This window comes from Corvus kubaryi, unplaced genomic scaffold (assembly GCF_017639235.1).
Source record: "Corvus kubaryi isolate FWS band 111438036 unplaced genomic scaffold, C.kubaryi_AGA036_p1.0 66, whole genome shotgun sequence".
Classification (NCBI taxonomy): domain Eukaryota; kingdom Metazoa; phylum Chordata; class Aves; order Passeriformes; family Corvidae; genus Corvus; species Corvus kubaryi.
The window spans coordinates 11,716,496-11,730,549 of record NW_024582054.1 but is presented as its reverse complement, the minus strand read 5'-3'; the positions used below and the strand labels follow the sequence as shown (position 1 = coordinate 11,730,549).

General features: G+C 39.1%; 1 protein-coding gene across 3 annotated transcripts in view; it reads right to left on the bottom strand.

Moving 5' to 3' along the window:
• Positions 1 to 3,026: 3,026 nt before the first annotated feature.
• Positions 3,027 to 14,054, bottom strand: part of LOC121673978 (protein only RNase P catalytic subunit) — a 41,387-nt gene continuing 30,359 nt past the window's right edge. For all 3 annotated transcript variants that reach the window (XM_042047870.1, XM_042047872.1, XM_042047871.1), the window contains exons 6-8: positions 5,929 to 6,077; positions 5,118 to 5,313; positions 3,027 to 3,420 (exon numbers count right to left, since the gene is read on the bottom strand). In XM_042047870.1, the coding sequence (XP_041903804.1) occupies positions 3,292 to 3,420; positions 5,118 to 5,313; positions 5,929 to 6,077 (474 nt within the window). In that variant the 3' untranslated portion in view covers positions 3,027 to 3,291. The remainder of the gene's footprint in view (positions 3,421 to 5,117; positions 5,314 to 5,928; positions 6,078 to 14,054) is intronic.

Genomic DNA, 14,054 nt, shown 5'->3' with positions numbered 1-14,054 from the left:
GATGCTTTTGTACTGACAGAGCCAACAATGGATCCCTAGGCATTCCCTCCAGAACACTTGTGATTCTTATGACCTCTGTCTCTTAAGACTAGTTTCTCCAAGATGATGATCCCTACCTTTACAGTTCTTCCATCTACAAAGCTTTTATTCTCTAGAATGATTTTTTTTCCCTTGAGAAAAAAGGGATGAGAAAATGGAAGTAAGTATCAAGCGTTCAGCTTGATTGCCAAATAGTAATCAAGAAAATCCTTAAGTTTGGAATAAAAGACTCAATATTTGAATTAGATAAAGGAAAGAGTAATAGTTGCTCAATACCATGGACATGATGGAGTGGAAGTCATGCTACTTTCAGGACATAGCTTCCAGAGTACAGCATTGTTTCAGAAGAGCAATCACATGGTTGTGGTTTAACATTAATCACTTCTGATCAACCATATGCAGTCAAATTCTGTGTTGTAGGATCCTGAGGAAAGCTGTTCTCACAGTCATCTTTTTAACACGGTAAGCAGTAAGTGGGGAGTCTTGGAGGTGATAACAGCTGGAGTGCAGGCTGAATCAGTTCAGTCCTTCTCAACTCTATTTTGCCAGCGTGTCTCTGTCTCCATGGCACACAGCAAGCTAAGCTAAGGGCACATTCCTTCTGATTCCCGTTCTCACTCAGTATGGTAGTAAATGGCAGTCAGTGTCTATCTGGGGGTACCAATTGCTGTGCTGTTTGGAAGAGTTGCCTTTCTGGCATTCAGCATGAACCCATCTGTGTAATAAATTACCTTGAATTTTTACTGTACCACTATATAAACAGCAGTAGCTGTCAAATAGATCTGCTATTAGCTATTGGCTTTGGTTTGGCTCTCACATTAATTTTTATTGCCAGTGAAACCCTCAGAATTCCTTTTAGATACTTAGAAGCAAATCCTCATATTCACTGTTATCTTGAAATGCCATATTTCAGTGATCTGAAATTTGAAGACTTAGAGCAACACAAAAATGTTATTTCACAGAGTCTTAAATAAAATTAAAACAATTAACCTCAGTCAGAACTGAGCCTCTGGATACCATGTGCATGTATGTAACAGGTATACAGCTGATAAAGTCTGTATGTTCATCACTAATATTTCCCCTCTGGTTCCAGAGAGGCCATTAATTCCCTGCAAGGATCTATAGAGAAGTGTATTATCAGCAAACATAGAAAAAAGAAGTCACAAATCTGACACCAATGTTGTAACACCTTCCAACTGTAAATTCCATATTCCGTTCCATCATTCCCTAAATATACTAGTAATGTGTATTTAGGAAGTGTTGTTATTATTTAGGAGGCATTACGGTATCTTTGTACCAACAGTTTTTGAGGTGAAACCCATGTGATTGATTAGGGACATGTCCTCAGTAAAAAGGAAGTAGAGGATGCATTTATTACAGTTATATATGGATATTATGCATGTCTGTTAATGACCAGGGTGAGGTAAAATACAAACTTTAACAGATGAACATGTCTGGCAATGAAATGGATATCCTGAAGGTGAAGTTTCTGCTCAGCTAGGGCTGACCTAAGGCAGAGCTGCTGCAGGGACCCAGCTTCTGCAGCCTGACATTTGAACCCCACTCCCACACAGGTTCCAGTACTTGTGCAATGGTGCTAGTTGAGTGTAACAATGCCAATTCTGACCTAGCCAAAAGAAATTTTTAAGACCCAGCTCTGCATTGCTTTGGGCTGCATGACCATCAGAGCTAGTACCAAACAAGGACTGTAACAGCGCTGATTCACAGCAGCTCATGCCATGCAGAACTTCATACAGAGGGTGAGGCAGCCTCGTACAGAGCAGTAGCTACTAACTAAGCAGTCCTGTACAGGAGCAGACACCTAATTTGAAAGGAGTATTTCCACTTTAAAGGAGATGTGGCAGTTCCCTGACTTAAAGAATTGTAAAAGCAATCTTCTGACAAATTAAAAGTATTGAGGATTGAGAGAAGTAGATCCAATCTCTCTGCCTTCCCTAGTGGACTCATAGGAGCTGTTATGTTCCGTCAGGAAAGGGTCTGTGATGAACACTACCAACAATATGATGAATTTAAAGCCAAGGTTTTATGTTACCTTAAGAGGCACCCAGCTCCTCTACACTTTCTGTACCTGAAGGACATGACTGTATGCAAATCACACCTGCTGGTTTACAAACTGATAGCAGAAGTAGAACATGTGCCAGGATTGTCCTGGAAAAAAAATAGCAAGGAACATGCTTGAATGCTGAGTCCTGAGGGAGCTTGTCATGGGGTCTTGCAAGAGCTCAGAACTGGAAGTTCTATACAAAAAGATCTTCATGGTTCATCTCAGTTTCAAACAGACGATTTTTGTACAAGACAAATGTGACAAACCCAGGATATTTCATCTGAGATTTATGTGGCATTTCTGGTTTTGGGGGAGAAAGGTTTGCATTAAAGCTGTAGGTGCAATAAACATACACGTTTACCACACATATGCTTACAAATAACTTAGAACACTTTTCCTGTAATTTATACTATTTTTTTGCTTTATAACTTGGGACAGATTTTATAGAAATGTACAAGAATCAGTTTCATCCTATTATTGCCTTTAAGAATTTCTAGCTATCAATTTTAATTTAAAAAAATCCATGCATTTTCCATAAGCAAATTATTGCAGTGATTCCAAATCCTGTCAGAAACGGTAAACTTAGGAGTGTGAAAGAGCCACAGACCATTCCACAGGTTGTTTTCTTATTCTTCCAAACAAATTATTGCTATCTATTGCTATAACCAACCTCTTGCATTCTATGTGATCAAGAGGAAGTATTGGGTCTGTGTGTGTCTGGCGAATGATAAATGCACCATCTGTCCCCCTTAGCTTCACTGACCAGAGGTAGACATTGTGCAACTCTGTTGCAAGGCCAGCCCCACAAACTTTGAAGGTACTTTGCAAGTCCTGCTTAATTTCTTCAACATACAGAGTTTATGCATTTCAGTGTAGATGAAAAGCTTGAGAAAAATAAAAGATAAAAATGTCCAAGCTGTAATTCCAACAGGAAAAATCAAGTTTTAATTCAAATCACAAAAATTGCCTGTAAAAATGGAAATAATGGACCTAATTCATCCCCCCTGGGCCCCACTGATGTTAACAGTTGTATGCAGGAATGATTTCATCAAAATGCAGTCACTGAATTTTCTTTAGTTACACACCTCACACATTAATCCCATAATTGTCCTGCTGAGTTCTCCTAGCCAGCAACAGAAATTATGAAAAAAAAAAGGCAGCTTCAGCTTGTCCAATTCCATTTTTCATCATTTCTGTTGAATGCAGAGCCATTTTCTTGGTACTTGATATGAGTATTTTTCCTCAAAAACATCTTTATAGGGAATATGCCATGTATCACCTGTAGTCTGCACCACACAGTCATAATGGAAAGCAGGCTGTTGGGAAAAAACAGAGGAAAAACGGGTTTTTTTAGACTTTATACAACATATTACTAAAATATCAATTACAGGTAGTTATGACTTCCAATGCTTACCTTAAAAGTCTCCATAGTTTTATCTCTTAACAACTCTCATTTTATTTTCTTACACAAAACAAATTCTAAATTTTAGTACTGGAGAAAAAACTAAACTATCTTTCAGTATTTTGTGGTCTAGGAGTCATTATAAATTCTATCTTCCATCAGCACCAGATACTAATGATTTCAGCATAATGCACTCAAGTTCTAGAAATAGCAAAATGATTGTTGTTCTGTTCAGTTAAATGAAATCATATGGGAATTACTCAGGATGTGGAGTTTATAGGCTTGAACATAGGATTTAATGACATTAATGACATCTTGTATTTGTTCTCCCAGTCTCTCTCTTTACAGAGCTGACTTGCTCTGTCCCAAGGAGATGTAAGAAAAGGAGATGTAAGAAGAGGGTTTATCACTAACACTTTCAGAAGCATCTGGTTGAACAAATAGAATAAACAATTTTTCTGTTCTATTATGTTACAGGTATACTAATTCAACATATATAAGACAAATGCAAAAGAAACATTACTGGTTGGTAATTATGGTTGTCAGGACATACTATCACTCCATATGTATAATCTTGGAAATCTACTTTCCTGTGGTAGCTTCCAGAATAACTTAGAAAACAGCTATGACTAGGAATATCAATCATCCAAATCACTTCTATGGGAATTCAGATGTGAAAATTAGTAGTCCCTTTGTACAAAAGAAAGAAACAAGGTGTACCTCAGGTAACCCAACATTCATTATGGCTCCATAAGAAGAAATGTATATATGGCAACACTGAATGAAAGGCTGTGTAATTCTTACAGACTGCTATCTCTGTTTGTAATTATGAATGTTATTTTACAATTTTAACCAGAGAAGGAAGAAAATTAATCTGCATAGGTGCAGTTTTCCTTTAAGCCAGGAATAACCAGACAGACCAGATAACAAAAAACTGCATGTAGAATGTCACGATGAATTTTTCCCTAGAAAAATCTTAAAACAGCTGCAATCCTGTTAATGTGTTGTTCACAAGGATACATGTCTCCTAGACAATAACAGTAGTATTCTGCCATAACATGACATTACTGCATTTTCTGCAGCTGAATATTAACTATAAACCTGACTGTTCTGGGCTTTCCCTCATGAAACTATACCTATGCTAGATTACTATTACAGTAAATACTGAAATACCTGTATTTTTCTGCTTCTTTAAAATAAAGATGAAATAATTTCTATTGTAAAATTAGAAGCATGATATTTTATAATAGTGCTGCAGAGGAGAATAAGGGATTTCAAAGTTTAAATAAATTAAAACATTGACACTCAGGTTTTAATGAGGCCAGGAATGGTTACAGAGTTTCCAGCACTGGAAAGATTTGTATACACAAACTTTTATTTATATTTACACTGTAAGCATTTAGGTAGCATTTCTTGGCTTTCTGACAATTTTCTTGTTTGTGGCATGCTCTGTGGATCCAGTGAATTTTCAGTTAACATGGGAGTTTTGAGCACATTGCAACAAATCTATTTCTTAGACTTAACCATGATATTCTGGCATCCAGAGTTTGAAATAATGTATCTTCAGTGAATATGCTCTGTGTGTTTTCTGACTGCAGCGGGAAAACTTACCAAAAACTTCATACTCCTTCCTTCTGCAGAAGGGAAGAACACTATCTGGTGTCCACGCTGCCACTTACGGAACAGATGACGTGTCAGACTGTCGGGAAGACAAGCCTTGTGATCCCGGAGGAAGTCTCTAGTAACAAACTTGCAATGCTTGCCTGATCGGAGAGTGGCATATAACAAGAAGGCATCATCTTCAGAGCTTCACAAAACAAATGGAAAAGACAGTCATCATTCACACGGCAGTAAGTGGTTGCAGGAAGTGATTCAAATGCTGATCAAGTTTTATTCATCAGCAACACTGAAAATTCCCACCACTACTCTAGTTCCCTGGTAAAATAAAAAATTACTTACCACAGGGCGCCAAAAACTGGAGCGCAATAAAAATTAATTGCATGCTACATATAGCACTTTTTTTCTCTTATCACAATCTGATAATAGGACAATAAAATCTCCTGCCACAAAGTTTAAGAGTACCATGCAATGTGGAACAGAACTGCTAAAACTCAACAGTGTACCCCCACACAGCAGCAGACCACAACCGCACACTGATGCTACCAGAAATTCTGTAAGTTCAAGGCACTGTGCTCTTGGCAGTGGTTTTATCAGCCATAAATCCTAATAAACCACACAGCTGTCAATATGATTCTAAGTGATGAAAGTCACCTTTTATGTATTTTTGAAGCAAGTATAGCGAGGGATATGTTTCTTTCACACACAGAGATAGAGATACTAGTAATGGTACTAAAAACTAGAGCAAAATGCACATAAATCAGGTGTTGGTCTCTATTATATTGAGCCATTTTCTTCAACTTACATATTTTCAGCAAAGAAGAAGTCTGCCTTATTCTGCATCTCCTTCATAATCTCTCTTTTCCAATTTGAAGAGTTGATCAGCATATGTTTGCGGCCCAGCACAAGCAACCGGGCATTCTCTTTTGCCAGGCAGTTGACAGCATCAAACAGCTGCAGAAAACAAAGCAAACACAAATTTTTTTAGCTGTAAAAACAGAGTGACAGGGAACATTTTCATGTGTGTCTCAACTAGAGGGACTTCTAGACTACTCTCGTTTCACAGAGTTCTTAACTGCAATATGAATTAGGCAGTTAACCGATTTAATTCCCTAATCACAAAGAAAAAAAAGAAATGACAAACCAATTCATTGAAGGAAGCTGCTCTCAACCAGACAGAAAATACAGTGCTTGTATACGCCAGCTCTTGCAGTTTAAATGACATGAATGACCTCGGACAGAGTTGTATGGAGATGTCAGGAAGTTCCAAGACAGCTGCGGGAAGTGAATCACGCTGGGATCTAAGTAATGCCCGTTTCTCATCACGGAGCACCGGGAGCCCTGAGCACACCGCCTCTCCAGCCCCACCTGCTGGCGGAGTTGGAGAACTACACGGCCCGAGCTGCCCTGTGGGGAAGCAGCGAGCGGCAGGAGATGGAAATCCCTGACCGCGGGATTAAGGCTTTATGAAAACCACATCCAGACTGGCCGGCCACTTGTGAGCCAACACACTGAGGTGCGTTCACAGGGGCCTTTCAGCAGCCTCTTAGGGCTGTGCCTGTTCGGCAGCAAGTACTTCTCAGGACAGACACTTGTGCCCGGGACTTTCCCTCCCTGCTTCACCCAGACTGAGTTCAGGGAGGACAAAGGTTCTGGCTTTCAGCATCCAGGTTATTACTGTGGAATGCTCACAAACAATGGCATTTCAGTTCGACCCAGAAAGACAGAAGAATTCTTTCTTGAGATTCATATATCTCTCATATTTGAAAGACACGGACAGTATGCACAACCACCAGGGAAAGGTATTTCCTAATTTTTACCTGCATTTGCTGCCACTATTTGTCAACATACAATCTCCTGATTATTCTTTAATCCTTCTTCCTGCTTTTCTAGCTACTTCTCTCTTCCTTGTTACTTTTTCTCTCTGTAATACCTTCAATTGCCCTTCTCCTCTTGCTCTTTTCCCTCCTTTTCTTCTATTTGTGATCCTTATTGTTTTTTGGTATCACTCGCTTTTGGTTCAGGGAAAGAATTGTTCATGTAACTGTTGTGTGCCATTTTACAATGCATTTTGTTTCATCTACCTTCAAGTACCAAGAGAAAGGAGTGGCCCCACTCAGTCTTCTCTCAACACTCAGTCTTCTCTCAAGACGCACATTCTCACTACTTCTGTTGTGTCAGATCTATGTCACAACTACCCACAAGCTCACTAATCCAACAAAAGACATTTTTTTTTGTAGGGTTGAGCTTGCAGCAACCCAACAGACAGACTTGAGTCAAAGGTTCAATGACTGATGGGAACACATTGCTGGAGGTGGTGAGGACAGGAAGTGTGGGACTGCCCTTCACCGGAAAGGACCTGCAGATGGCTCAAATTTATGCCATGAATCTGGATCTGAGATCGGGGAGAGAAGGCCAGAAGATTTTCTACATTAATTCAAACTGTTGAGCTATAAGCTGCTGTTGCCAGTATTGATTCTGAGGGACTAAAGGCTCTGTTTTCATACAGATATAGGGGCTTGGTGCTAATGAAAAGCACAAACACCTAACAGTACCTATTGGAACTGGCTTCCTGCTTCCAGGAGATCACACTGGCTATTGGCTATACATGCATACAATCTACTTTTCCCTAGTTAAAACAAACAAAACATAACATGAGCAGGAAAAGGTCAAATTCAGTAACTTCTCATGCACTGAACCAGGCCTGCAAATAGCTGGATACAAATACCAAAGGAGAATTAAGTTGGTTAATCTGAGTTCATTAAAGCTAATGAAACTTAGGAATGTAGCTACTGCATCCACAGACATTTTCATGTACAGAAGTCAACAGTGAAGAAATAATAACCATGAGTAACTTTAGCAAACCCTTACAAATTCCAACTGAAAATACTTTTTCTTTTTGCCTAATGCTTTGCTACATTAAGGGAAGGTTAGCAAAAAATAATGTGAAAAACGAAGTTAAAAAACTGTTCCAGATACAGATTGGTCAATAGTGGCTGTTCCCAAGTTTATGAAAGACCTAAAGTGTCTTGGATCCAGCTCCTCTAAGTCTTTCTTTCTGGAGGTTATAACTAGTGGCACTTTGTACCTGTTAGTCATGTGGACTTCCTTGTCCTACATATTATTAATATATGAGGTTTTCTAGTGTGAAGTGCTTCTGGAAAAAAATTGAGAGGCTGGTATACATTAGCTACAGCAGTGGAAAAACTTGAACCAGGCTTAAAATGTAGGAATATTAAAGAGTCAACATTTTAACATTTTGAAACTCCTGCTTACATAACAACCCACTGTCCCTCCTCTACTTAACACAGATATTAATCTTACACAACTAAAATACAGAAGATAGAAATTATTTCTGTTTCCCTAAGATAAAAATAATTTTGTACTGCACACCCCCCCAATCTGACACAACTTTAGCAAAAAGCATTTTATCTCACTTTAGGCTTGGGCACTTAATGGGGGTGGTCTGAAAGGAGTCACAGAACTTACATGGGGGGTTTCCTAAGTGTGTCTACTCCCATGCCTGGCTGCTTCTCAAGAAAGGAAGATGTGAGACACTCAGTAACACTTTTTTCAGTCACAGAGGAAACTAACTGAACATAATGGTGTTAATACAAAAACAGCAGTAGTGATCTCTCATTTTAAAAGTCAGGGGTATTTTATTAATCTAGTATTTCCCAAAGTTACATGAGTGTATAATGGAACACAAGGAAGATAGATTAATTACTCTAACTCATACAAGGAACTATCTACAGAGCAGGATACGGATTTCCTAAGACTTCACTGCCAGTCCCTTTCTGATCACTAGGTCACACTGTGCCATGTGTCCCCAGTTTCAAAGGTCACCTGGAGGTAGGACAGCTTTCCTCCTTAGGTACTACTGGTAGATTCCCACTTGTGAAATGGAAAATCCCTACACACTGCTGCTGGGAGGCACACCACTCAGTGATTCAGCAAAAAGTGACTCACCTGTATACACCTATAGCATGAAGAAGTAACCACCAAAAAATATTTAAATCACATTTTTTATTAATAAATCATGCTCAACATTGCTTAAACATTTGGTTTCACTAACTGCCATTTAAAAGCAAAACTCACCTACAGGTTATCTGCTAGTAAGAGCAACAAACTGCTCTATTTACACCTGTTGTTAGTGCTGCCTCCCACCCAACTGTAGCTGTGAAACTGCAAAGGAAACTCCAACACAGACCACAGGTTCAGAGCTGCCATTACTGCACTCTGTCAGGCAGAGCTAAGCATAAGCATTGTCTCCAAAGTTTAGCAAGAAATTGGAGCCAGTCAAAAGAGGTGATTGTCCCACTTCACTAGTGCGGCCTCACCTCGAGTCCTGGGTGTAGTTTTGGGTGCCACAATATAAAACAGACATTAAGCTGTTTGACAGCATCCAAAGGAGAGCAATGAAGATGGTGAAGGGCCTGGAAGGGAAGCCGTACGAGCAGCACAGAGGTCATGTTCAGTCTGTTCAGTGTGGACAAGAGGAGACTGAGGAGACCTCACTGCAGTTACAGCTTCCTCTTGAGGGGAAGAGGAGGGGCAGGCACTGATCTCTTTGGTGACCAGTGACAGAACCCATGTCCTGGGAATGGCCTGAAGCTGGGTAAGGGGAGTTTTAGATTGGATATTGGGAAAAGGTTCTTCACCTAGAGGGTGTTTGGGAACTGGAACAGGTTTCCCAGGGAAGTGGTCATAGCACCAAGCCTGATAGAGTTCAAGAAGCACCTGGGCAACACTGTCAGGGACATGGTGCAATTCTTGGGGTGTCCTGCACAGGGCCAAGAGTTGGGACTTTGATGATCCTTATAGGTCCCTTCCAAATCAGGACATTCTATGATTCTATGAATGAATTCCTTTCACCACCACATTTATTTAAGAGTTTCACCATTTTTGGTTCCCCTTTTCCATACTGTAGACCAAGAAAATAACCTCAAGAAAAACCTGTTTACTTTAGTCCACACACAGGAGAGAGACACGATGAGAAGCCAGAGATTTTTCCCACAGGACAGCCAGTTATTCAGGGAAGGCATGTGTGCTGCTTGCAAGAAAGGCTGGACTTTCTCACTGAGCCTGGTCATTTCACCAAACCACATTCAATACCATTACCACAGCACCAAATACAAATGCTGCTTATATTCTCCACATTATTATTGATGACACAGTATAAATTAGTCTCAAGTCCTCTTAACTCAAATACAAGGGCAGTATACACATTTCTTGATTTCCCTAGAGATTACCTGTCCCTGACTAGCAAGGGAGTAGCTACTTTGAAGGGAAAGCAGTGATGGATGAGTAAGTAACAGTCACAGATTAATCAGCCTGGTTTACTTTCTGCTCTTCACACAGCCAACAGCTAACCCTTGGAATTATCCCTTACAACACCAGGGATCTCTGCAATACTGCAGAAACTATTTTGTTGGGAATATTTGTATCCTGTGTTACAGTAAAACTATTTAGATTGATGTAACACATCATGATGCAAAACTCTACCAGTGACAGCACTTCACACGTCAATGATGGCAATCACACAATGTTTAACATGTTTTAACCTGTCTGCATTGACTCTGCACCTAGAATTGACTTATCCTCTCTTGACACATTCACTAGAGATACGCCTTAACTCCCTATCACAATTCATTAAAATTTGCAGTTCATTTTTAGATGTTAGCTTTCACTCTTAACAGTCAACACTATTAATCAAAGGCAGATTATTGATTGAACAGGAAAACTAAACCACAGAAGCAGATTCCCAAGTTGATTTAATATAAATTGAGGATGGTACAGTAGCCTCAGTTTGCTCAGATGAGGTGATGCCTAAATATAGCTCTGCTACTTGCAGAGTAAGTTTGTGTTCAGAGGCCAAAGATGCTTTTGCAGTCAGGTCCAAACTAACTGGTATCAAGTGTGTACCAAGACACCTGGTGCTCCTGCACAGTCCAGTGTTCCCACTGCCTGGAGGACTTGGCTCAGTTGCAACACTGGGTGAATGTAAATGCATTCCTTTCAGGTCAAAATTAACTACAACAATACCCCATGGACTGTGTGACCAAGCTAATGAACCATCTTGTATCCTGAGTAGTGGGGAGAATGAAGCAGAGTAGCTGTAAATATATTCAGGTCAGATACAGAAGCAACAGCACAATTTGTATTTTTCTGTATTCATGGTATCCTGGCTGTTATACCAGTAATGGGGATATCTTTAATTACAACTCCATTTGATTTCAACTGAAGATGCAATCTGCTCAAGATAATCCCTGAAACAATTCTGAATGTAGAAGGAATATGTTTGTAAATAATGAGACTACATTCTTCTGTATTATAAACTGTAGGTAAAGTTTCCAATTTCAAACAGAGCCACCCCTGTCTTTTATTCTACTGATGAGCTCAGAGAACAGCACAATATAAACCAAAACTGTTTAAATCAACTTCAGATTTGGTAAGACTATTATGAATTTCTCCTGTGCAGATAGGGAGGGATAGGTGCCTATCCTTCCAGCAGAGAACCATATAAGAAAAAAATGTTTTGAAATAGGTATTTTCTATCTAATTACAGTCATATTCTGCTCTGTCTTATTCTCAAAAGGCACAAGGAGTAATCTGACCAGCAGTGAAGCAGTATTTCCTAGGAGAATTAACAGAATCACAGTGGGATGCATGCAGAGAGCGAAGAAATACATACACAACTTAAACACAGAATTGAAGTGTGTGTATGACATGAAGAATGGGGAGGTAGGTGGGGGATCATCAGGGGGAGGAGCCACTAGCTTTTTGGAATCTGGCTTTTTAGAATGGACTGTCATCTTTGAAAGATCTCAGCCACTTTGTCAAACCTTACACCTGAGAAACCTTTTAGTGTGAACATTCTTGCTCACGCTTTTTGAATGGCAATATTTTCATCACCATGATCTTTAGATGAATGAAGTTCAACCACAAATAAAAGGAAGAAAAATGGGTAGTGACAATAGTTAACATAGCATGCTATTAAATGAACAATGCCAAGAACTCTAGAAATGATGACTAAAGAAGATATGGACAGCTGGGGAATTGCTGAATTTTATAGTACAAGTTGCAAAAGAGAAAAACAGACAAATTTTTCTGACTCTTACAATTCAAGAAATACACAGACAAAAAAATATTCTTCAGCTGTCTAACTGCATTTTTGGAAGTTGAATACTGTAAATTACTTCAGTGCCAGTCAAGTTTCTAAATCCAAAAATTTTGTTAATCAGCTACAATACTATTTTCTTTCCCAAGCACTTACTAAAAAATGTAATATTGATTTAAATGTACAAGCAGACCCTTTGATGTTGTGTCAGCAATTATGAAGTAGGAATAAAGATGTAAGAGAAAGGATGAATCTGAAATCCAAAGCAGCATTCTGCTAGGATAGCAAGTGGGAAATGTCCAATTCACCATTAACTATAGCCCAGTCCTAACAACTTACTTTTTCTCTTTTAATTAAAACTTAGAGTTTTCTATTTTAGTTGTGGACTGGCACCAAACCATTTTTGTTCATGAACTTAAATTTTCTGAATGTCTTCCTTTCTAGAGTCATGTAAAAGGACAAAGGTATTTGTCCTTTTCTGATCTTCTTTGAGGTATTTTTTCTCCATAGCTCATACTGTTGTATACTTTTATCTCTCCTTTTACTCATCTTCTTTCTTGTAAAAAAGAATAAATACCAAGATCTTGACAATATATAAGGGGCAGCTTACGTGGATTCGATTTTAACCAGACATCTCCTGAGAACCTACTATTTTGTACCAAAACCTGGAGATTTACAAAAGATTAGAAAGTATCAACCCGCCACACCAAGGAGAGGAGTTAGGTGGTAACAGTCTCTGTGATTATACCAAAGTAGGAAAAGAAATGTGTAAAACCTGCAAGTGTTCCCTTTGCATTTCCACATATCAATACTATCCTTTGTTCTCATCCTTTAATTCTTTCTGCCTGTACTGCTGTTTCTTCAACAGTATTTTCTTACTGATCACTACACATTGCTTCTTGCACCAATATTACACATACATCATCTTTATACTCTTAAGGAAGAAAGTTACATAAAAATGAACAGGTAGGAGGTTTTACTCTTATTCTTGCATAAGCTTCAGATGTGAAACTTTACCTGTCAGAGCCACTGACTGTAAATGGAATAACTGTCCTGCTGAAGTCACAGCTTCAGGGGTCTGCCTTCTTTCACTGGAAAGCTAGTCTTTGCAATTACATTGGTAGTCTTGCTTTTCTACTATTATCAGAGCACTGTATACAAAGAAGTAAGGACATAAGGCAGTTTCTCTTACCATTTTTCATTTTAGAAACAATGTAAAAATCTAGCTATTGGAAATGAACTAGAAACCATGTAGCTGTTAAAAAGGAACATTTGTGAACCCAATGGAGCTGTGCCAGTCTTAAGATTTTCATAGAGTGGATCACAAGTTATATTTAAGTGCTGAAAATCCAGAATGTGAGCAGAATCTCCAGGTGGTGGTGGCGGCGGCAGTGGTAATGGGATGTTATGAAAATGAAAGCACAAGCTTGACTGATCCTTTCCACAGATAGGAAATAACTCGGTGCAGGACTGAAATCAGCTTTTAAGACTGAAACTGACAGTTTAAAAGGTACAAACACCTCAGCTCTCACCACTGTCCTATGCAGATGTCTGTACAGCGTGACTGACCTAGTGTGTTGTTAAGTGTTTTCCCTGTGTCCTATTTGTGGTTCAAAAAGTCCCAGACAGTACTTTTTTTCTTTGAGAAAAGGTCCTGCAGCAGCTGGGGACATCACTGTAACAGCAGGCACAGGCATGATGCTGTTATGGTATATTAAACATATGCTTCTACAGAGACATCCCAGATTTTAATAAACTTGAGAGTTCCACAAATACTTTAACATAAGGACTCTTTCTATGTTCACAGGATA